The 25,999-nt window shown below is 38.4% G+C and overlaps 1 protein-coding gene across 1 annotated transcript; it reads left to right on the forward strand.

The window, feature by feature from the left end:
* Positions 1-61: 61 nt before the first annotated feature.
* On the forward strand, positions 62-21,029 carry YWHAZ (tyrosine 3-monooxygenase/tryptophan 5-monooxygenase activation protein zeta; the record flags this gene model as incomplete). The annotated part of the gene is made up of 5 exons (XM_080694376.1): positions 62-364; positions 16,626-16,749; positions 17,462-17,625; positions 17,704-17,799; positions 20,970-21,029. The coding sequence occupies exons 1-5, from the start codon at positions 71-73 to the stop codon at positions 21,027-21,029; spliced, it is 738 nt and encodes a 245-aa protein (XP_080550502.1). The 5' UTR covers positions 62-70.
* Positions 21,030-25,999: the final 4,970 nt, after the last annotated feature.

The following is a 25,999-nucleotide window of genomic DNA, read 5'->3' on the forward strand; positions in this document are numbered from 1 at the left end:
TGAGTCTGTATAATTTAATGGGAAAGTTTTCTAAATATTCTTTGTTTTTTCCCCTGCAGAATATCCAGTCATGGATAAAAATGAGCTGGTGCAGAAGGCCAAACTGGCCGAGCAGGCTGAGCGATACGATGACATGGCAGCCTGCATGAAGTCTGTAACTGAGCAAGGAGCTGAATTGTCTAATGAGGAGAGGAATCTTCTCTCAGTTGCTTATAAAAATGTTGTAGGAGCCCGTAGGTCATCTTGGAGGGTCGTCTCAAGTATTGAGCAAAAGACGGAAGGTGCTGAGAAAAAGCAGCAGATGGCTCGAGAATACAGAGAGAAAATTGAGACGGAGCTAAGAGATATCTGCAATGATGTACTGGTGAGAATCATTCAGTCTAGCTTCATTATAATTCAGGCTTTCTATGAGTATCAGTTATGTTACAACTTTTTCTTCCTTTGATTTTTCTTTTCTAGTCAAGTGTTCTAAATTTAGGAGTCTTTATGGTATCATTACTTCAAAGCTGTTGAAACAATTGTGGATAATTTGTACAAAATAAATGCAATGATTATTATCAAACAGTTGAGCATATATAACTTACATGCTGGTTAAAAAGGTAAACTGAATTATTACCGTTTCAGTTATAGTTAGAATATCTAGTTCTAGAGCTAATTGTCTTAATTGTGTGTGTGTACGTATATATATATGGATATGGGTATTTTACTTGTTTCATGTAAAGGATGTAATAAGACTCGTTGTCATTGTAGACTAGTGCCCTTATCTGGATTAGCTGCCATAATGTTAATGTGACCGGTCAGCCATCAGAAGTGAACGACTTCACAGTTGCTTCTTCCTCTTCCTGCATTTAAGTGTTGGAAGTCAACTTTGAACACTGACATCCAAGGTTATGATTAACTCAAACTTGATTTTCTAGATTCGGGAAGTACTTTAAGAATTTAGTACATACTGTGCTTCTCTAAAAACTTAAAAGAATTAAATGTTATGTTTTGGTTAATTTTGGTGTTTTCTTACAAATTGGCTTTCTGATCCAGAAAAATTGAGGGATAATCTAGTAGAGGATCCAGCCAATTAACACACAACATTTTATACACATGAATACTTTTATTTTTAATGAACCAGGAGTTTTGGGAGTTATACTTAAAAGTGTTATCTCCAGTCCTTTTAATTTTTTATTTTGAAACATAGTCTCCCTAAGTTGCTGAGGATCCACAAAAGTGGATTTGATCCTGTGATCCTCCCAAGTACTGAGATTACAGGTGTGCACCTCTGTTCTGGGATAAAGTGATTTTACTAAATGATTACCATTATAGGACTTCAATAATTGGCTCTCAATATGGCAGGGCTCTGATGCACAGAGGCAGGGGCAGTATCCTAATTTCTCTAGACAGGTTACTAAATCTGGGATGCAGTATGAAAATCTGGGTGCAGTATTCCTATTTGAGTCATATTCATGGAAGACTTGCTGTAAATAAGCAATATTGGATTATTTCTGATGTGGTTGTGGGTTTTTGAGTTTTGTTAAAGTTGTGATATTAGGATTTAACACTAGGCTTTACTAATGGAAAACTTTCAATTCCCAAATGGTATTTTTTTTTCAAATGGCATTTTTAAAGAATAGTGATTTTATTTTTTGTCCTAATTAAAGTGACCTCACAACCAGAGTCTTACGTGGCATCTAAGGGCGTGTGTGTGGCATCTAAGGGCGTGTGTGTGCATACACACACATTAATATTTGCTTATTTGAAGTCTTTATTGTGGTTACTATCATTTGTTTCTAAGATGTAAAAAGCCTTTATTGAGGCTAAATGACATGCCTGTTCTATTATTTGCTAAGGCAATTAGGAATTTTTTTGAAAATGTCATATTTTTTCTATAATAAAAAATTTTTGAGTTTTTTTTTTTCTTTAACTTACTAGCATTTTCTGTGTTAATAAGTTTTGTACAGTTTGGTTTTCCCCCAAGTATTTTTATCTTAATTTCAAAGGGTATATTGTAAATTATAGTTTCCTTTAAGACAAAAGTCAATTTTAGGAGTAAAAAGGACTGGTTTATTAACATTTACCTTCTGTTGACAAGCTTGTTTACAGCTCCAGGTAGGTGTTGGCATGTTTTCCACAAAGTATAAACAAGCTCTTCTTATGAGGATATTTCTAGGAAAAGACAATAGCAATTTTAACTTTGCCTCCCTTTGGCTTCCTTATTCCCCCCCCCAAAAAAAATACTGCATAAGAAGCTGTAGATGTGAATGATTATATGTAGCTTCTCTTAAGATTATTAAGGAGGTCAATACTTGACACTACCCAAGTTTACCTTGCTCAGGTTAGTACTGGCTTCTCAGTCTAAATGAAACATCATCTGCTTTGAAAGTTTTAATTCCTTTACCATAGAAATAACAGAGAGTTCTAAACAAGCTCTTGTTTCCAGACTTGTTTCTCAGTGGTCTTTTCATGGGTTATGACATAGTAGATGCTCAGGTATCTGTTAGGTTTACAGAAGGGCTTCTTTTGGGAAAGAGGATAACCCAATGCTTTCCAAGGTCTTTTTTGTTTGAACTTAAGAAAATTGAGAAATTGAGTATTTAGAGGTGACCTTATTCTTTTTTCTTTGTGGTACTGGGGGTGGAACCCAGAGGCATTCTACCTCCGGGGTATATGCCCAGACGTATTTTATGTTTTATTTGGAAACAGGGTCTCACTAAGTAGCTGAGGCTGGCTTCAAGCCTATGCAACCCTCCTGTCTCAGCCTCCCAAATGCAGGAATTACAAGCGTGCACCACCACGCCTGGCCCCAGCCCTATTTTTTATTCTTCATTTTGAAACAGAGTCTCAGTGAGTTCCAAAGGGCCTCACTAAGTAGTAGCTGAGGCTGTCCTTGAACCACCACCATCCTCCTATCTCAGCCTCCCAAATGCTGAGATTACAAGTGTGCACCACCACACCTGGCTGACCTTATTCTTTACGTGTCAGCTTCCTTACCTTGTTTTTCAGAGAGGTCATGTTGACTTGGAAGCATCTTGCAAAAGAATTCCTTTTCCTCTTTCTAGTAAAATGTAGCAGAGCTGCTATTTCTTCTAGAAAAATATTTTCTTAAATCTATATATCTCTCTCTCTCTCTCTCTATATATATATATATTTTTTTTTTTTGCGGGTCTGGAGATGGAACCCAGGGGTATTTGACCTCTGAGCTACACCCCCTGCCCTATTTTTTATTCTTTATTTTGAAACAGGGTCACACTAAGTTGCAGAGGGTCTCACTAAGTAGCTGAGGCTGTCCACCAACCACGTTTCTCTGGTCTCAGCCTCCCAAATGCTGGGATTACAAGCGTGCGCCACCACTCCCGGATTCTATATTTGATTATTAAAAGGTTGCACTTTAATTTTTTTTTAATAGGAGAAAAACAACCAGGTAAGGTAATCCTTTTGCTGTTAGCATTAGTGATGAACCAGACTGTATTATATTGAGCTCCTTTATCATCGTTGAGAAAATACCGTCTTTTCCTGAGAAAAGTAGCCGAATTGCTGGAATTCTGTTTTTCTGGGGCTCTCTTTAGTAACCCTTTCTGGTTATGTGCATTTATCAGATGTTTCATTTATGCTGTGTAAGAAGCAAAGCTTTTCACAGTGATGGGCACCTGTAACCCTAGTACTTGAGAGGCTGAGACAGGAGGATCACAAGTTTGAGACCAGCCTCAGAACTTTTGTGAGACCGTGTTTCAGAATAAAAATAAAAGAGCTGAGGTGTAGCTCAGAGGAAGATTGCCCCAGGTTCAGTACTCAGTCTCCCTCTACCCTAGAGAAACAGACAAAAAGAGGGACCAAGCATTTCTGTAGGAAATGGTCACTGGAATTTTCTTTACAACATGGACTTTCCTCATACAAAATAACTTTAAGCTCTTTTCTTTCTTACATCATCAACCTGAAATTTAGTTGACATAGTATGTCAACTAAAGCAATCTGCGTTTCCTGCCAGGTGCTTAGACCAAGCACCTGGTAGTTGAGAGAGATTCAAGACTGTAACAGTACTTCTGCATAAGTCTGAAAGATAGCAAGTAGCTGGGCGTGGTGGCATATTCGTGTACTTGCAGTTCTTGGGAGGCTAAGACAGGAGGATCACAGGTTCAGAGGCCAGTCTTGGCTGTTGGTGAGATCCTCAGCAACTTATCTAGACCCCGTTTCTGTTATAAAAATAGGAAAGGTTGGGGTATAGCTCAGAGGTAGAATGTCCCTAAGTTCAGTCCCCAGCATCCAAAAATAGAAGAAAAACCCTAGAGTTTTATACTGTGGGAATCGTTCAGTCCCACTGAGAAAACTGTTTAGTTAAGTAGGAATAATACCAACACCATAGCATTGTTGTGAAGAAGGCAAACCAGGTAAAACACCTTGCTTACCTTCTGGATTGTCTCAGCTTTTTGGTTCTGTGTTAGAGATAGAGATGAGCTGGGCGTGGTAGCACACACTTGTAATCCGCGCGCTTGGGAGGCTGAGACAGGAGGATCGCACAGGTTTAAAGCCAGCCTCAGCTACTTAGTGAGGCTCCCAGCAACTTAGTGAGACCCTGTTTCCAAATAAAGTATAAAATAGGTCTGGGAATATAGCCCGGAGGTAGAAAGCTTCTGGGTTCCACCCCCCAGTACCACCAATAGAGAGAGAGGAAGGGAGAGGGGGAGAGATACAGAGAGAGATACATTTCTGGCGCAGAGGGTCCGTGCCATCCATTGGGTTTTCAAATGGTTCACTTCAAATTTGAAATCCTCTGGTATTGGCAAGAATGGCTTCCTTATAGAAATCTAGGAGAGGAAGCAGTAAAATTGTGTGTCTGATGCTTGCAACAGTTGGCAGCAACAGTTGAGTAACGAACTATTGTAATGGTGATTCAGTTAACTTGACTGAATTACATTTTATTATGCTGCTCTACATTTTAGTTTTAAGGTTTGGTTGCTGGGCACTGATTTTATCTCCAGCCCACAGAACTGTTACTAAGCAGGACAGGAACAAGATAGAAAGCCAGGCAGCTTTTGGGTACTGCCTAGTCTGAATTGGCTTCTCAAAAGAATTCTGTAGTATATACCCATCTTTACTACTTTATAATATGTTTACATGTTCTTGTCATGTGGATTCTAGTTTGTTTTAAAGTATAAAGAACCTAGGTGGCATAGATTCCTATAGTGCCTTCCAGGATGTAATAAGTTGGACAATGTCTTTTAGGTAGTAAATTTCAGCAGTTTTTTTTTCGTGTTCAGGGTTGACACTCTGAGTTCTTTTGTACAGTTAGGTTGTCTGAAGTATATGAAATGGAAATGATGAAGATTACAGAAAGGTAGGCATTCTTTTATTTGGTGTGAAGGAGAATAACCATAATTTTTTTTTTTTTTCTTCAGTACTTAGGGATGGAACTCAGGGGCATTCTACCTCCGAGCAACACCCCAGCCCTATTTTTTTTATTCTTTACTTTGAAACAGGGCCTCACTAAGTAGCTGAGGCTGACTTCGAACTTGTGCAATCCTCCTGTCTCAGCCTCCCAAATGCTGGGATTACAAGCGTGCACTACCACGCCTGGCTGAGACTAGCCATAATTTTATCAAAAACAACAGGTTATACTTACCCTTTTACCAGAAAGCAATAACAGGGTCTTGCTAATAAGTTACTGTGCTGGCCTTGAACCTGCTTTTCTCCTATCTCAGCCTACCAAGTACTGAGATTAAGAGGCCTGTGTCACTTCACCCAGAATGATTCAGTTCTTTTAATCTTTTTTAAAAAGAAACTATTTTTAGCCCTTGCTTATATATTTGAATTAGAAAGGTGGGGGGATAAGCCATGTTAGAAATGTAATAGCTTAATTAAATGAGGTTTGTTGTCAGATATTTTGAGAGGGGCATTGAACTCATTTTTGAGCTGTACCCCTAGCTTTTTAAATACTGGAACACAATCTTGTTAAGTTGCTATGTCTGGAGTCAAACCTGTGATCCTCCCAATTCAGCCTCCCAGGTACTAGGATTACAAGTGTAACAGTGAATGATTTCTTAGCATTTAGGAACAGCCAATTTATTATTAAATTCTAAGTAGTCTCCCTAAAATGATACATTAGAAGCTTCCTGATTGCCTAATGGAATAATAGTTCAAATAGCTGTTCATTATGGCTTTAAGCCCTTAAAACAGGTGTGTCAGCCAAGCTTGGTGGCACATGCTTTTAATCCCAGTACTTGGGAGGCTGAGACAGGAGGATCACAGATTCAAAGACAGCCTCATCAAGTAGTAAGACACTCATCAACCTAGCAAGACCCTGTTTCCACAAAAAATAAAATAGAGCTGGGGGTATAGCTTACCTCTGGGTTGCATTTCCAGTACCCCCCCCCCCCAAAAAAAAGAAGATGTATATGTTCAGTTTGTGGGGATGGAACCCAGGGGCATTCTACGTCCGACCTAAACCCCTAGCTCTGTTTTTTAGTCTTTTTAGTTTTTGAAACAGGGTCTCACTGAGTTGAGAAGGACCCTGCTATGTAGCTGAGGTTGTCGGCAAACTGCGATCCTCAGGTCTCCGCCTCCCGAATAATGGGATTGTAAGCATGGGCCACCACTCCCAGCTCCCCAGACCTGTGTGTGTGTGTGTGTGTGTGTGTGTGTGTGTGTGTGTGTGTGTGTGTGTGTGTGTGTGTGTGTGTGTATTTAAAACAGGTTCTTGGTAAGTTGCTGGGGTGAGCCTCAAACTTGTACTCTTCCCATCCCAGCCTCCCATGTACTGGGATTATAGCCATGCTCCACTGAGCCTGCCTTATAATTGTATTTCATTGAATAACAACATTAAGGAATTATCACCAGTATAATGAAATCTTGGTAGGCATGTACTTGCTTTTAGAAGCTGAAGGGTACTCCTGAGAGTGGCTGCCAAACCTGCTGGACCCAAGCATTGAGCCAAGTGACCATCAGTGTTTCCCTAGGAATGAAGAACCTAGCATAAACCAGTTCAACTAAGTAGAATTGGTAAATTCAGTAAATTAAGTGAAGTTTCTGTCAAAGGGTTGTTATATTCTTGATCATTCTGTCAGAATATTAGGGAGAAGCTGGGCGTGGTGGCACACGCTTGTAATCCCCACACTTGGGAGGCAGAGACGGGAGGATCGCGCTGGTTCGAAGCCAGCCACGCTGGCTTAAGAGACCCTGTTTCCAAATAAAATATAAAATAGGTCTGGGAGTGTAGCCGGAGGTAGAAGGGTTTCCAGGAACCCTAGTACTACTACCAAAAAAAAAAAAAAAGAACAACAACATTAGGGAGGTGGTGGTAGTCTTAACATTTAAAAGCTTTTTGTTCCCCAGCAATTTTGCAGTAGCTGAAACTAGGAGAGATGGATACAGATTCCATCTTGAAGGTATTATTATAATGGTATAAACTAAGAATTGGGGACTTCAAGCAAAGGATATGGCACCAAATTTTGCTACATAGAAGATAGGTTGGTAAACATGTAAAAAATAGTGTTTTTTTTTTTTTTTTTTTAAATATAGCTTCTTGCCGGGCATGGTGGCGCACGTTTGTAATCCCCCCACTTGGGAGGCAGAGACAGGAGGCTCACACAGGTTTGAAGCCAGCCTTGCTGGCTTAAGAGACCCTGTTACCAATAAAAATTAAAATAGATCTGGGAGTGTAGCCCGGAGGTAGAAGGGTTCCATCCCCAGTAAAACACACACATAGTTGATAAAGATTTTCATTGCCATCTGTAAAATTATTTATAGGATTGGGTTTGATCTCTGTAGCCTTTTTTTTGGTACTGGGGTTTGAACCCCAGGTGTATTCTGTCTCTGAGCTATAACCCCCAGCAACTGGCCTTGAACCTATGATTCTCCTGTCTCATTCTCCCAAGTGCTGAGATTATAGGCATGTGCCACCAAGTCTGGGTTGGGGCATCTTTTAACATGTGAAAGATGGGATTTTTTTCTTCATGGATGTAATTCCTGTTTTCAAGTCTGTTGAATGATTCTGGCACATGAAGTAGTTCTGCCTTTATAACCTTTACAGTATCAAATTATATCATAAGTTTTCAAATAGGTAATCCTTTACACATTATAATAAAGAGTATGTGAGAAGCCAAGTGTAGTGGGGCATGCCTATAATCCTAGTACATGGGAGACAAGAGGATTGCAGGTTTAAGGACAGCCTCAGCAATTGTAGCCAGGCTCAACAGCCTAGCAAAACCTTGTTTTTTAATTTTTGGTAAGCTGCTAGATTTTTATTTATTTATTTATTTTTTTTTTGGGTGATACTGGGGTTCCTGGAAGCCCTTATACCTCCGGGCTACACTCCCAGACCTATTTTTAGATATTTTATTTGGAAACAGGGTCTCTTAAGCCAGTGCTTCGAACCTGCACGATCCTCCTGTCTCTGCCTCCCAAGTGCGGGGATTACAAGCGTGCGCTACCACGCCCGGCACAAGACCTTGTTTTAAATAAAAATTTAAAGGGGCTGTAGGTGTCACTCCAAAGTCGAATGCCCCTGAGTTTAGTCCTTGGTCACACACACACACACACACACACTCACTCACACACACTCACACACACACACACACTCTCTCTCACACACTAACAAGTTTATAGTGTCCGAATTACAGGTTTTCTGATGTCAACTAAGTTACATAAATTTATTTCTTTATAAATAAGTACAAGATCTTGCTAAATTGCTGAAGCAGGCCTCAAACCTTCCATCCTATCTTAGATTCCTAAATACTGGGGTTGCAGGAATGTGCCGCCACTCTTGGTTGAACTTGATCTCATTCTACTGGATAAAAGCTAATTATAAACATCCTTACATTGCTTCTGCTGGTTGACTCAGACTTGCTACTTTTACTGTTCTTTTCCTGAGTCTGTGTTGCATGTATTTCTCTTTGTAATCTAAAACTCTTTCATTCTATTTGCTCCTTTTTTTTGCTAAAGTCCCTAACACAAAGCCTTTAGCTCTCATTTCACTGTTCCTGAAACAAGCCATTGCTAATTTTCATCTTTACAACCTTGAGAACTAAATTTCTAAGTATGATTTCTAAGTCATTTTTAACTTTAGAGGAAAATCCCTTGATTCTCCTTGAAAACAGAAACATCAGCATTTGTGGTATTGAATATGTAAAGTACACTGAAGAAATAGGATGTATTTTTAGGTGGCACAAGTGTGAATTTGGCTTGGGAGGAATGTGATGCTGTGTTACCATAGTTAAGTATTTCCCATTTTTACTGGGTGCATTTTTGTGAAGGGGTCATTTTCAATTTGTTCTCAATTTAGTAATTTCCTGTGTCACAACATTTAATTTCTAGGGAGCACCCAACTTTTGTATTGACATTTAATTTATTTGACTTGTTTAATGAGTTAAAGCATCATTAAAGAAATTAAGTCAGAATTTTTTTTTTTTTTAGTGGAGAATAATTCTTGACTTGAAAACAGGTTTGGGGATTAGAGAGTTTTAAAATCTGAATTTAAGCCGGGCGTGGTGGCACACGCTTGTAATCCCCGCGCTTGGGAGGCTGAGACAGGAGGATTACACAGGTTTGAAGCCAGCCTCAGCTACTTAGGCTCTCAGCAACTTAGTGAGACCCTGTTTCCAAATAAACTATAAAATAGGTCTGGGAGTATATCTCAGAGGTAGAAAAGCCCCTGGTTTCACCCCCATTACCACCAAAATAAATAAATAAAAAATAAAATCTGAATTTAGCCAGGTGTGGTGGCGCACACTTGTAATCCCTGTGCTTGGGAGGCTGAGACAGGAGTATCACACAGGTTCAAAGCCAGCCTCAGCTACTTAGGCTCTCAGCAACTTAGTGCGATCCTATTTCCAAATATAAAGTAGGTCTGTGAGTATAGCCTGGAGGTAGAAAGCCTCTGGGTTCCACCCCAGTACCAAAAAGAAAAAGGAAATCTGAATTTACCCAAGGAACCCAGTAGTGAGCTAACATTTCTCATTCAGTATAGATGTTTTTTTTAAAAAGGAAGACCTTGCTATCGAGTTCCATAAACTGTCGTCTCTTTTCTTCAAAAATAATTGAAATGGTTAAAAAAAAGAAACATTCAACCCAGAGACACTTGATGAAAATCCACCAAAAACATGTTATTTAAAGCAGAATTTTTGGGATTGACATTTGAAGACTAATAATTAGGCACTGGGAAATGCTGGAAACTCATCATGCTCTTTTGTTGAGTAATGGTTTTTCCTTCCAGTTTCTCCTTTGTTTTCCCATCTGATAGAGATTATTTTCAGGCTCTGTTTCTTTAATTGGATCACAAGGATAAAACCTGGAAGTGTTCTGTCTGATATCTCTAAAAATGAAATTCTATACTACCTTATTTTAGGGAGGTGATAACTTAGCACAAGTTCTGCAGGTTATAGCTGAAACTTTTTTTATTTAAAAAAATACCATTTGGTATGGCCTGTGGCCATAGTTTATTGACTTTGTGTAATTTTCTAAACCCAATTTCGGAAAAAGCCCTTGCTTGAAAGAATATGTACACAAATAATAGAATATGAGTGAAAGTCAAAAGTTTTACATATTGTGGTTGAACATTGAAGAGCTTATCTCAGCCCTTTTTGTAAGGGTCTAATGTCCCCCCAGGGAATTTATATATAATTTGCAACGTGGATGTGCAAATTTAAAAACTATAAAAATGAATCATTTGAAACAAAAAGCTTTGCAGAATAAATAACTGGGAAAGATAGGGCCTTAGTTTATGAGAAACTTTGACCAAGGTTTATGCCATTTGTAAAAGGGACTGGAGGAGGAAGAAAGGAAAACCCTCAATTTTAGTATTGCTTACTGCTTAGTTAATTTTGGGGGGTACTATTTACTGTTTTGGGACTTTAGGGATTTGTTTTAAAACATTTTTAAAATTCTTGCTAGAACAGTAGTACACACCTGTATTCTCAGCTAGTCAGAAGGCTGAGGCAGGAAGACTAAAAGTACTAGGTCAGGCTTGGCAGGCAAGCCAATATTCTTAGCCAAGATTCTGTCTCAAAAAGGGCTGCACAAGCCGGGCACAGTGGCACATGCTTGTAATCCCAGTGTCTGGGAGGCTGACACCAGAGGATCGCGGTTCACAGACATTCTCAGGTACTTAGGTCCTTCGTAACTTATTGAGACCCTGTTTCACAATAAAGAATAAATAATAAGGCAGGGGGTGTAGCTTGGAGGTCGAATGCCCCTGGGTTCCATCCCCAGACCCGCAAAAGGGGTGGGGGGCTAGACATACACACCTGTGCATTAATTCCTTTCTGGGATTATTTTGCTAGCCTTTGTGATCCAGAAACAAGCAGTTTCCTGGTTTTTCCATTTTTAGTCCCACTTTTTGTTAGCTTTCACCTGGTTAATTTTTCCAAAAATTACAGTATGTAACAGTCCAAGCATTTAAGATGTCTTAATTGGGGACATAAATTAGAAGTTTTACATGAGTTACAGCATTTTAAAGTGGCACTGATATTTCCTAACACTACTTATATCAAGTTTCTTGGGTGTTTGTTTTTTTTTTTTTTTTTTTTGGTGGAATGGTACTCGGTATTGAACCGGGGGCTTTCCACCTCCCAGCTATACCCCTTGCCTGATTTATTTTATTTATTTGGAAACAGGGTGTCTAGGTTGACAAGAGTCTCACTACTTGCTGAGGCTTTCTTAGATCCTTCTGTCTCAGCTTTCAAAGTACAGGAATTGATAATCAGGTGTGCACTTCCATGCCCAGCTTTCTTGTTGGTTTTAAAAAGTTAAATGGTAAAGGTTTGTTACCTATTGTTAGAAAATCTAGAATCATTCAGTGAAGTGGCTGGTCGAAAAATTATCTTTTTCTTCAGCCTCAGTCTTCTGTCATTAAAGTTAAAGCAATTCTGTCGCTTTCTAATATATATATATATATATATAGAAAGGGATAGCCGGGCGTGGTGGCGCACACTTGTAATCCCAGCATTGGGGAGGCTTAGACGGGAGGATTGTGGTTTGTGGACAGCCTCAGCTTAGTGAAGCCCTCCGCAACTTAGTGAAACCCTGTTACAAAAATAAAGAATAAAAAATAGGGCTGGGGGTATAGCTCAGAAGTAGAATGTCCCTGGGTTCTATTCCCAGTACTGCAAAAAAAAAAAAAAAAAAAAAAAAAAATGGTAGGGACAGAGTTGAACTCTTAAACTTTTAATCTGGTAGAGTAATAGAACACTTAAAATCTTACTCTGGTAAGACAAACATTGCATGGAAAGGTAAGAGTAACATCAAATTGTCTGCATATATCAATAAAATTAGCTCTAGCATCACCTGATGTCATTGACATTTTTGATGGAGCACTTTACTAATTGGTTGGTTGGAAGACACTCTAACCACAAGGGGGAGTACTAAGAGACTAATTTCCAAATTATTATAACAAATTAATGGCTTTGCCTACTTTTTAGGAGATCTAGGAATGATATGAAAGGTTCAGTGCCTCTATGGGATAAAGTAAAAGTTTCGGAAATATCTGTGCATGAAAGAATTGTGCAAGACCAAAATTTGAAGTATATTTTTCTTGAGAATTGGAATTATTTCCAATTTAGAAGGATGTTTTATTTCTAGTAAATGACATTTGTGTGAAGTATTTTGTGAGATTTTAAGTTGATTACAATAAATTGGGAGTTGAATTTTGTAGAATCATGTAATTAGGGTTGAAGAATATCCAAAATAGCCCTTTTTTTTTTGGTGGTACTGGGGGTGGAACCCAGGGGTTTCTTCTACCTCCAGGATATACTCCCAGACCTATTTTTTTATACTTTATTTTGAAAAGGGTCTCACTAGGTTGCTGAGAGCCTCACTAAGTAGCTGAGGCTGGCTTCGAACCTTTGCAATCCTCCTGTCTCAGCCTCCTAAGCTCTGGGATTACAAGCGTTGCCCCCTCATGCCCAGCAGCATTAATGTTTTTAGTCCCTTAAATAGTACCACCTTATTGAGACGTGTTTAGTCTGCTTTGGGGGTATGGTTTGAGGACAGATAGGGAATTTTTTTTAGTAACCAAAGATTATTTTAATTTCACTAAAAATGGCTGTTTTAGACTTGTTTGGGGGTCCTAAATGAAAATCATGTTTGACCTTTCTTGTTTCCCTCTTTAACCACCAGTGAGTAGTTTTCATGGGTGCTTTGTATAAAAAGTAGGCATGTTAATATCTAGTGTCTCTCTCATGATAGCACCACAAAATTAGCTCAGCCAGCTGGGCATAGTGGCTCATGCTTTTGTAATCCCAGTAAATGGGAGGTTAAGACAGGAGGATCTGAGGTTTGAGGCCAGGCTCAGCAATTTAGCAAGACTGTTTCAAAATAAAATAGGGCTGAGGATACAGCTCAGACATAGTTGACCCTGGGTTTAATTTCCAGTAGTTGCCCCATACACACACACACACACACACACACACACACACACACACACACACACACACTTTATTACTGCTTGGATGGTTCCAGACACACACACTCTATTACTGTTTCCTGGATGGTTCCAGAATTCCATCCTGAAGATACTCTACATTTGGCCTTCTTTCAAGAGTGTTCTTGCCAGTTGTTTTGTAGATTGATCCTTGGTTTGTATTTGTATTGTGATTCCTTACTATTCAGATTGTTTTTGGCAGGAGTTTCTTAAAGTGATATTATGTCATCCTCAGTGGAAGCATATTGGGAGGCACATGATTCTAATAGTTTTCAGTATTATTGTATGATTATAAAGGGTCTTAAAACCAAAAAGTCTGAAACCATAAATATGAAGATTTTATTTTTATTAGTGTTCTTTATAGAAAGTATACCTATACCTTTTTTAGAGAGAAATCAGTTCACAGTTGGGAGAAAAAAAGGTGCTATCTTTTAAACATTAGGAAATTAGTTCACATGGTAGGGGGAGTCCAAAAGACAAGGTCATTTCTGGGTTGAGTGAGTTAGCTAGTTTGGGGTTCTAATTTACTGAAATATATATCTTTTCTTAAGGTAATTTGTTTAATTTGGATAGTACCTAAAGGGAAGTAGTAGTTCAGATAAGATTTTTGCTTTCTTCCCTAAGGAAGGCAACACTTCTTTGTTGCTTATTTACATGGTAGACTTCTCTAAATGCTTTTGTGCTATATAATTCATTTAATTCCTCTTCCATAATCCCCTGGATATTATGTCTACCTAGTGATATTCTCCTCCTTACAGATGAGAACCCTGCAGCCCAAGGAGATTGCAGAATTCGGTCAGGGTGAAACAGCAGTAGTAAGAATGGAACTGGAATTTGAACTTGGGCAGTATGCAGCCTTAGCTCTTACTTGTTTAACTGTCATGTTTAATATACTCTTCTTGTATAAAATTCTGTGCCCACCATCACTCTCCTTTTAAAGTTCTTATTGCTTGCCTTGTAGTAAAGGTGGGTGAAGAAAATTTAGGAGGGTGTATTGTGTAGTTAAGTTGCTGAGTCTTGAACCTGTGATCCTCCTTTCTCAGCCTTCCAGTTACTGAGATGTTATCAGTGTATGTCATTGTGTTGGGCTCAGCAGGGTTTTTAAATATTTATTTATTTATTTATTTATTATTTATTTTTGCGGTACTGGAATGGAACCCAGGGGCATATAGCTACACCCCCACCCCTATTTTTTTATTCTTTATTTTGAAACAGGGTTTCACTGAGTTCCAAGGGGCCTCACCTAGTAGTAACTGAGGCTGTCCCTGAACCACGATCCTTTCATCTCAGCCTCCAAAATGCTGGGATTACAAGCGTGTGCCACCACGCCTGGCATCAGCAGGTTTTTAAATCTTACCGCTTCTTAGTTTTATGTAATCAGAAGATAGAGGTATGTCATATGTTCCTCAGCTTGTTAGGGCTAGCATTTTAATAAGCAGCCTGACTGTTGTTATTCAGCCCTCATTAAATTGTGGATTCTGGTCAGTAGCTTTAAAGTTGTTGTTACATATGGCTAATTCATTGTTCAACTTGAAGGCTAGCTTATTAATTCTCAGGAGACCTGTTTGTGTGAATTTCCCCAGTGGAAGATACAATGTTTTTAGAGATATAGAAATTCTACTCAGAAAGATGATTAATTCTTCTATTTATCGACACCTTTCAAAAAGGAGTTTTCTCATGTAGCTTTAAATTTTTCTCTCTTTAAAGTGATTGATTCACTCTATCTCCTAATGGCCTTCTTGTCATGTACAGTGAGTGAGTAGCTGTGTTAAAGTTTATTCACTTGACCGCCCACCATTGGAGCATAGTGAGTAAACTCACACAGACTTACTACTTAAAGCATTTTTTTAAAAGCCAGGGATGGTTGTAGATAGCCTCAGCAAGTAGTGAGACTCATCAACCTAGTGGCACCCTGTTTCAAAATAAAAGTAAAATAGAGCTGAAAGTAAAATAGAGCTGGGGGCATACCTTGGATATAATGTCCCTGGGCTCAATCTTTAGTACAGGAAAATTAAACTTATTCTAATGATTTTTCATATAAGTAGATATAAATTACTGGGTGACTCCCTTCTAGAATAGAAACCAAAACTAGATCCTTTTTTTCTTTCTTAAGAATTATTTGAGGTTCAGCCTAGATGAAAATGTGAACTTTACCTTAATTCTTAGTGTATACTAATCAGAAAGGGTGTGTGTGTGTGTGTGTGTGTGTGTGTGTGTGTGTGTGTGTTTAATGTGTTGGGGGGTACTGGGGACTGGACATGGGCATTCTATCTTTGGTCTACATTGCTGAGGCTGATCATGAACCTTCAATCCTCCTGTCTCAGCCTCCCAAGTACTGGAATTACATTCTGCTACTGAATTAGTCCTTTCTCCCTTAACCCAAAAGGAGAAAAAAGAAAAAAACTCACTAGTTTATTGAGGCTTCTCCCCCAGTGTAATGACTGCATTTTTTGCTTTGAAAACTGTAGTAGATAGTAAATTTTAGTATATTAAGATTGAGATAAACTGAGCCTTGCATGGTGGTGCATGCTTGTAATCCCAGCACTTGGGAGGCTGAAACAGGAGGATCGCACAAGTTTGAAGCCAGCCTCAGCTACTTAGTGAGGCTCTCAGCAACTTAGACCCTGTTTCTAAATAAAATCTAAAATAGGTGTGGAAGTGTAGCCCAGAGGTAGAAAGCCCCTGGGTTCCATTTCCAGTGCCATACACACAAAAAAAGATGGCAATAAGTTTAAATTACTAAGTTTCAAACAAAACTATGGTATTTTAACCTTATCAGTTGTCTGTGGTGATTTCTAATATATATCTTAGTAGGTTAATGAGATTAAATATATGTAGAGCTATCCTTAATACCAAAATGTGAAAAGATGAACTTTGTTGGGGACCTATATTCAGTTGTGTCCTACTTTTTTTTTTTTTTTTAGCTCCAAAATACATCCCCAGCCCTTTTCAGTTTTTGTTTGAAGCAGGGTCTCACTAGATTGCTCAGTCTCACTCAGTTATTACGGCTGATCATGAGCCTGCGGTCCTCCTGTCTCAGCTACCCAAGTACTGGGATTACAGGTATGAGCCGTCTACATTCTCAATTATATGACAGTGACTAGATACTAAAATTTTACTTTGGCTGTACTATGTGTTTAAGAAATGTTACCTTGTTTTGCAAATATTTTGTTCTTAATACATGTTTTTTTTTTGTTTTTTTTTTTGTTTTGTTTTTTTTCTTAATAAGTCTCTTTTGGAAAAGTTCTTGATCCCCAATGCTTCACAAGCAGAGAGCAAAGTCTTCTATTTGAAAATGAAAGGGGACTACTACCGTTACTTGGCTGAGGTTGCTGCTGGTGATGACAAGAAAGGTATGCTTTTTTATTTTTGTTTTACATCTGTTGGCTAAACTTGGATAAAATAGTGATGATTTGAGTCCTTAGGATATATGTCTGTCTCCTAATGTTGGTATTCTATAATGTGTGCTTTCAGAAAAGTCAGTTTTATATATAATTAATGCTTTCTCAGAAGTGGCTACAGATAACTGATGAGCATTGCAAACTAATTATTAGAAATATAACAATGATTATAAACTTTTTTTGCTTTGGTATTAACGTGGCTATTGTGATCTAGGAGTAGCCTATTTCTTATTTGTTTTATTAGTCTTATTAAGGTTTTGTTTTGTTTTTTTTTTTTTTTTTTTTTTTTTTTTTCAGTACTGGGGATGGCACCCAGGGGCATTCTGCCTCTAAGCTATAACCCCAGTCCTATTTTTTAGTCTTTTTAAATTTTCTTGTGTGTGTGAGTCTGGGGATGGAACCCCCAGGGAGCTACAACTCCTGCCCTATTTTTTATTATTTTGAAACAGGGCCTCACTAAGTGGCTGAGGCTGTCTGCGAACTGCAATCCTCCAGTCTCAGCCTCCCAAATGCTGGGATTATAATAAGCATGTCCCACCATGTTCGGCTCACAGCCATATTTTCAGATGACACACAGGACATGAAATGAAAGGCTTGGTTTGAGAAGTAAAGATGAAGTACAGGACTACTTTATCAATAACGTTTTGGTGTGTGTATTTTCCAGGGATTGTGGATCAGTCACAACAAGCATACCAAGAAGCTTTTGAAATCAGCAAAAAGGAAATGCAACCAACACATCCTATCAGATTGGGCTTGGCCCTTAACTTCTCTGTGTTCTATTATGAGATTCTGAACTCCCCGGAGAAAGCCTGCTCTCTTGCAAAGACAGTATGTATTTTACCTGTTCGTGGAAATTTAGCAACTTTAATTACTTGATCACTTACATTTACTTTTTTCAAATTACAGGCTTTTGATGAAGCCATTGCTGAACTTGATACATTAAGTGAAGAGTCATACAAAGACAGCACGCTAATAATGCAATTACTGAGAGACAACTTGACAGTAAGTACATAATAACATCATTACTGATTAATATGGTTGTAAGGATTGTTGTTTTACTTCAAGGAGTTTCTTTCTTTCTTTCTTTTCCGTACTGAAGAGAAAACCCAGAGGCATTCTACCTCTGAGCTACACCCCCAGCCCTGTTTTTTTATTCTTTATTTTGAAACAGGGTCTCACTGAGTTGTGAAGGGCCCCTCTAACTGCTGAGGCTGGCTGCGAACTGCAGTCCTCCTGTCTCAGCCTCCCAAATGATGAGATTACAAGTGTGAGTTACTAGGCCTAGCTTATTTTTGGTTCTTTTAAATATAACATCCTGTCTACTGTTAAAGCCATATGAAGAAAACCACCATACAGAAAGACCCAACTACTAAAAACACATTAGTTACAAGTATGCTGTGAAAATTCCATTCTCAAAGTATTTTGTGATCCATGGTTTTATAGAATTTTAATGACAAAGCTGTTTTCCATTCCAAATACTGAGTATTTTCATTTTAGTCTACAGAAGAATGTACTATTTTAAAAGTAAACTGAGAATGTCTTCGTTTATGGTATTATTGCCCATTAAAATGGTTTCTTAACTAATAATGTCAGAAAATTCCAGATACTCTGTAGAATCCAAAATGGAAATCTTATTTTGCTTGGTCTCTTATTTGGGGGGGGGGGGGACTTACTATGAAAGGTCTTGATAGTCCAACTCCAGAACCTCAATAACATCACATGAAAAAATGACCATTAAAGCCGAGTGTGGTGGCTCATGCTTGTAATCCCATTACTTGGGAGGCTGAGATAGGAGGATTGCAGGTTTGTGGCCAGCCTCAGCTACTTAGTGTGGCCTCAACAACTTAGTGAGACCCTGTTTCAAAATAAAGAATGAAAAATAAGGCTGGGGGTATAGCTTTGGAGGTAGAATGCCCCTGGGTTCAATCCCCAGTACCACAAAAAAAGAACATTAATTCCTTAATAATAATCTAAATAAAATTTTAGTGGTCTCTTTAAGTTATGTGAATTGTGATCCAAATGACTCTCCAGATTGTTATTGGTTCGTATAGCTCATTGGTTCCCTAGGTTTTCCTATTTTTCTCCTTCAGATAAATACTGAGTTTAAAGTCTTGACAAGGCTTGAGGGGAAAAAATTCTCAAAACATCTGTGTGTCCAGTAAAGAGGCAGAAATTAGAGATTATAGGCTAATGTTGCTGGGTTTGTTAGCTTTAGTGCATTTCTCTTACGGATGGTTATGTCAGTTTTTTATACATTTCACTTCCAATTTTATTACAGTCTGTCCATTAAATAGCTATAAAGACAGTTTACTAAGTACCATTTGGATCTGTCTACAAACTTGGAATATTTTAATTTTAGTCAAGAAATCAGCCAGGTATAGTGGTGCACACTGGTAATTCCAGTCACTCAGGAGACTGAGGCAAGAGGATCCCAAGTTTGAGGCCAGCCTTGGCCGCTTAAACCCTGTCACAAAATAAAACTCCAAAAGGCTAGGAACGTAGCTCAGCGGTAGTGCTTCCCTAGCATATTCAAGACTCTGGATTCAGTTTTTAGCATTACAGTGAGAGACCCAGGCTGAATTGAAGGAATTTCTATGTCAAAAGAAATTAGATTGTTAATTAATTTTAAAAACACTCATTTCCAGTTTGAACTGGAAAGATGACATTTTTAAAGGTGGAACCTGAGAGTTATTGTCTTGTGCTTTTTATCACTTTTTTTTTTTTTTTTTTTTTTTGTGGTACTGGGGATGGAATCCCTCTACCTCCGGGCTACACTCCCAGACAGACCTATTTTATATTTTTATTTGGAAACAGGGTCTCTTATGCCAGCACGGCGGACTTCGAACCTGCGCGATCCTCCTGTCTCCGCCTCCCAAGCGGGGATTACAAGCGTGTGCCACCACGCCCGGCTTTTTATCACTTTTTGATCTGACATATACATCCTGGTGAATTTAGATATCTAAATAGTATTAGAGTATAGTGTAACATCTGAATAAGAAAGCCAGGGCTCCTGTTCTGATTTCTTAACCATTTACCATAAGTCTTCTCTGAGCCTTATTAGCATCTACTGATATATTCTAGAAGTAAAGAAATGTTTTTAATGTTTATATACAAAATACTAAAAGAGATCTTAAGAGAATTTCATCTTGTCTTGCAAAACTCCTTGTTAGTATAAAACAGGAGCATGGGCTACATAAAAGGTCATTTGGCTTGCTTTATGACATTCAAAGTAATCTACTTTCCAGGCCAAATTTTTCAGTGTTAAATCTAAATTTTAAAATCATCCTATTTTGAAAAACACCGTGGAGTGGTTAAGACTTTTACAAATTTTAACATTGAAGCAGTTGAAATAATTATGTTGAAAGACTGTCATTAATGAATTAATATTAACAGACTCAAATCCCACCACACATTTCATTTTTACCTGTTTAGACTATTTGCTTCTTACCATATTCTTTGTTTGGTATTCATTTTGAGTCAGACACACAAATAAAGATTTGTGTTTTTCTAAGCTAAAAATGTCAGAAAGACTAAATTTGCAGTTCAAAAAGTAGATGCTGACTTGACTTTCATGTAGTGTAGGTTTTTCTTTGGTGTGGGAGTCAAAGCTCTACAGGGAGACAGGCGGGGTGGCACACGTTTGTAATCCCAGCAGCACTTGGGAAGATGAGACAGGAGGATCGCACAGGTTCAAAGCCAGCCTCAGATTCTTAGTGAGGCTCTCAGCAACTTAGTAAGACCCTGTTTCCAAATAAAATATAAAATAGGTCTGGAGGTAGAAAAGCTCCTGGGTTCCACCCCCAGTACCACCAAAAAAAAAAAAAAAAACCTCTACAAAGGGACAGTGGTCAGCCTTACATTTCATATTACTTTATGATTTCTTTTGGTTTCTCTTCTGTGAATAACCAGATGTTTCTATATTTGCCTTTGTTATTTGAAGACAACTGCGCTGTGTACTCTGTACCATGTTTATGATATTTTGATTGTGGAGAGAAGTTATTTATATTGAAGTATTTTGTGTTTTGGAGTTGCCTTCAATGGAGCTTTTTACTAATACTTTTCAGCTACACATGGTTACATGCTGAAATTCATGGGCCTTCACATACATGTGAAAGTTTTTTCTTTTTTCCATACTGAAACATACTGAAAAAACTTTTTTTTCTTTTTAATAGTTGTGGACATCAGATACCCAAGGAGATGAAACTGAAGCAGGAGAAGGAGGGGAAAATTAACCGGCCTTCCAACTTTTGTCTGCCTCATTCTAAAATTTACACAGTAGACCATTTGTCATCCATGCTGTCCCACAAATAGTTTTTTGTTTACGATTTATGACAGGTTTATGTTACTTCTATTTGAATTTCTATATTTCCCATGTGGTTTTTATGTTTAATATTAGAGGAGTAGAGCCAGTTAACATTTAGGGAGTTACTGTTTTCATCTTGAGGTGGCCAATATGGGGATGTGGAATTTTTATACAAGTTATAAATGTTTGGCATAGTACGTTAGGTACATTGTGGCTTCACAAGGGCCAGTGTTAAAACTGCTTCCATGTCTAAGCAAAGAAAACTGCCTACATATTGGTTTGTCCTGGTGGGGAATAAAAGGGATCAGTGGTTCCAGTCACGGGTGTAGTTATTGTGGGTACTTTAGGGTCTGGAGCAGTTACAAGGGTGTGGTAGAAACAGATATCCCATGGATCCTACATGTGTAAATCATGTGTTTCTGGGGACCTAGTCAACCTCTGTGAGTACACCTTTGACTACAGCTCCAGAAGTGCTCCTTTAGACAAAGTTGTGACCCAATTTACTCTGGATAAGGGCAGAAACGGTTCACATTCCATTATTTGTAAAGTTACCTGCTGTTTGCTTTCATTATTTTTGCTACACATTTTATTTGTATTTAAATGTTTTAGGCAACCTAAGAACAAATGTAAAAGTAAAGATGCAGTAAAAATGAATTGCTTGGTATTCATTAATTTATGTATATCAAGCATCGCAGTTAAACAAAACCCATTTATTTAACTTTTTTTAGGTTTTTTTTTTTTTTTTTTTTTTTTTTTGCTTTTGTGATTTTTTTTTTCTTTTGATACTTGCCTAACATGCATGTGCTGTAAAAATAGTTAAATGGGGAAATAACTTGAGATGATGGCTAGCTTTGTTTAATGTCTTAAGAAATTTCATGAACAATCCAAGCATAATTGTTAAGAACATGTGTATTAAGTTCATGTAAGTGGAATAAAAGTTTTATGAATGGACTTTTCAACTACTTTCTCTACAGCTTTCATGTAAATTAATCTTACAGTTTTGAGACTTCTCTAAAGAAAATTGTACATTCTTGGAAATTTATTCCTTATTCCCTCTCGGCAGCTAATGGGCTTTTACCAAGTTTAAATGCAAAGTTTATCATAACAAAAATACTAATACTGCTATCATTCTCAACTATATCTCATATTCCCCTCTCTCCCACCCCCATAAAAATGAAAATTTATCTAGGGGAGGGGAGATTGAATGAAAGTAACATGTTCCATTTAAATTTTTGGTATATGGCATTTTCTAACTTAGGAAGCTGCAATGTTCTTGGCCCATCATGATAGTGGGTAACATTAAGTTCTGTGCTTCCAAATTATTTTGTCTTTTAAGAATTTATGGCCTGCCTTTGATTTTGATCCTTTATCTAATTGTCAGGTGCGTAAGGTTACCTTTCTTTTTTAGCCTTCTGTTTTATCACCAACCACTTCTAATTGGTGGCCATGTACTTGGGAAAAGGCCGCATGATCTTTCTGGCTCCACTCAATGTCTAAGATATCCTGCTTCCTTTGCTTGCATCCCACAAACTATTTCCCACATCCTCTTTACTGCAGCACATCTCTCCTTAGTTGATGAGATTGTGTTTATCTCCCTGTAAACCCTACCGACCCTCAATGGTCCGTCATTGTCTGCCTTTGAAATCCTTCCTCTTCCTCTCTTTAAATACTAATGGGGCTAAGTTATACCCAAAGCTCACCCTACAGAATATTTCTTCAGTACTTTACAGAAAACACCAAACAAAAATGCCATTTTAAAAGAGGTGTATTTTTTTCCTTTTAGAATGTAAGCTCCTCAAGAGCAGGGACAACGTTTTCTGTATGTTCTATTGTGCCTAGTACACTGTAAATGCTCAATAAATATTGATGACGGGAGGCAGTGAGTCTTGGTGATGAGGGTGAGAAACCGAAATCCCACACACTGTTCTGTTGCTTGTTTTATTATGCTCTCAGATCAAATTGGGAAATACCAGCCTTTTTGGATAGTTGTCCCAAATAATTCAAAGAAAAGTGCAATAGAGGCCTTGAGGTCTTAATTTTCAGGAGAAAAGATCTCGTGCATTTGGCACACCACAGTGCATCTACTTTTACAGTTCTTTTTCTTTTGATTTCTTCTGACCCCAGGCCAAGGAGGTGAAAATAATTTTTCTAGCTAAGGAGAATTAAGCTTAAAAAAAAAAAAAGATAGAGGACGGGGTCTCATTCAAGTAAATTACAAATAAAATCTGAAACTTGTCGACATTTGCCTATTTAAGCTATTTCTATTTATTGCATTATATGTGATAATACTTAAATAATAGCTATTAATATTTTCTACATATAGTGCTCAGTAGATGAGGGAAGGAAGTCAAGGCTTCCATGTTTGTGTTGTGAGTGTAACATTATAGTACCAGGAAATTAAAGAATACAAGGATGTGTCTTTTGTATGGGAATTGTTGAAGTTTTTCTTTAAGAAAGGCCACTTCAGTGTTGACCTAGCAGAGTGAAGCAGTGCTGTGGTTAGGGAGAAGAAAGGAATGCCACAGCGCTAGACCGTAGGCTTGGCCTTTCCAGTTGACAGCTCCGTTGCTGCTTTATACTGTAAAGATCATAGAATTAATTGGGGAGGGAGGAAATAAGAATTAAAAGAATAATTGTCAAAAGCTTTGAGCCAAGCATAGTGGCTCATGCTTGGGAGGTGGAGACAAGAGGATCGCACAGGTTCGAAGCCAGCCTAGCTGGCTTAAGAGACCCCGTTTCCAAATAAAAATATAAAATAGGTCTGGGAGTGTGGCCCGGAGGTAGAAGGGATCCCCAGTACCATCCTCCCCCCAAAATGCTTCAATTGTGGGAGGTCAATTTTTTTCCTTCCTTTCTTCCCTACAATGTAGTTGCAGGTCCCAGCATGACCTAAAACATTTTAAAACTAAAGTTCAACTTGGGAACTGCAATTTAAGGTCTCAACTTGAGTGGAACCGAATGACTGGAACCTCAACTGTGAGGGGTTAAAAAACAATCCAGAGGGAATAGATTGAGACCATGGAACATTTCTCGACAGTGGCAGTGTCGTTTAAATGATTTGTATAGTCTCCCTGTGGGGAGATAGCCCTTAACTTGAATACAAACTGCACCCAGAACCTACCATGTGTTGGAAATGATCGAGTATTGCTTCGATTTGTCACATTCCCATATGGAAGGTCAATAAATTGTTTATTACCGTGTATACATAGGACATTACAATGGTAGCTTTGAAGTAGTTTGTAATATGAGACTGCACAGTTGGAAAATGGCTCAAGTTGGATTAATTTCTTGAGTGGAATTAAAACCTTTACCCAGGATGGTGGTACATCCCTGTAATCCCCAGTACTTGGGAGGCTGAAACGAAAACCAGTTCAGTGCCAACCTCAGCAACTTAAGCCCTTTGCAATTCAGCAAAACTTTTGTTTTTTAAGAGTATGGCCTGGAATATAGCTCAGAGAGGTAGTGTGTTTATTGATTTAATCCCCAGTACTTCCCTCCAAAAAACAACCTTGCAAAATAGTCGATTAATTTTTCTTTAAATACTGAGAAATTTATAAAGAAATTGAGCTGCTCGTGGTGGCTAGCCCCTTTAATCCCAGTACTTGAGAGACTGACAAGAAGATCACAGGTTTGAGGCCAACTTTAGGAACTTAGACCCTGTTTTAAAAATGGGGCTGGAGATGGCAGCTTATAGGTAGAGCGCCCATATTCAATTCCTGTTACCAAGGAATGTTGGTCTAAGGAATTTGTTTGGCACAATGTTTTTATTTTGAAACTATCACTGAATTGCTGAGACTCCTCAAACCTTTGATCCTCTTGTCTCAGCCTCCATAGTAGTAGGGTTATAGGCAAGGCCACCATGACCAGCTTGGTTTTGTATGTCAGTTTCACCACAGGCCCCTAAGGAAATTTGCAATCATAGGTGACAAGGTGGTAATAAGAACCCTTGCCAGGTATGATTGGCACACTTCTGTAATCCCAGCACTTAAGATGATGAGAGAGAATCACAGGTTCCAGGACAACCTCAGTAACTTGGGAAGGTCCCATTTCAAAATTTGAGAAAGTGCTGGAGAAGTCCCTCAGAGATAGAACGTCCCTGAGTGCAAATTCCCATTACCAGGAAAAATAAAGTATACTGCCTTAACCTGAAAACTAATCTTAAAAACACCTCCTGTGTTAAATCCAAATCTGGTTATGCTATTCACTTGGGTCCATTGAAGTCTATTTGATGACCATTAATCCCCAAATGTTTCAGAATTTGGAAGTTACTGGAATTAACACTTGGTGATAGGCCAAACCATTTTGAAGACATCTGAACTTTATGGTCCCAGTGCTCTACCCCATTTTTTTAAGGATGTACAGTCATACCGCATAAACAAGTATGTGTGTCTGTAATGCAGAAGTAAGAGTGAATATATTTAAGCACACAACCTTGTGTGATTGACGTCAGAGTCCCAAAAGCCCAGACTTAACTAGCCTGATAATAATCAAGGATTGCTAGTATTCCTAATTCCAAACCCAGTAAGTAGTTCAGTAGGTGCTTATATTTTCTAACATAACTGGATGTTAGAAAATGTAAGCAGCAGCCGGGCGTGGTGGCACACGCTTGTAATCCCCGCACTTGGGAGGCTGAGACAGGAGGATCACACAGGTTCAAAGCCAGCCTCAGCTACTTAGGCTCTCAGCAACTTAGTGACACCCTGTTTCCAAATAAAATAGAAAAAAGGTCTGGGAGTATAGCCCGGAGGTAGAAAGCCTCTGGGTTCCACCCCCAGTACCACCAAAAAAAAAAAAAAAAAAAAATGTAAGCAGCAAACAAGTTTGTTGTTCAGGCTTTCCAGATACTTGTTTCATTTAAGACACAGGTGGAAGTTAGAGACATGTACGGAGGAATTGAGA

The sequence above is a fragment of the Muscardinus avellanarius genome (assembly GCF_963383645.1).
Source record: "Muscardinus avellanarius genome assembly, chromosome: 4".
Taxonomy (NCBI): Eukaryota; Metazoa; Chordata; class Mammalia; order Rodentia; family Gliridae; genus Muscardinus; species Muscardinus avellanarius.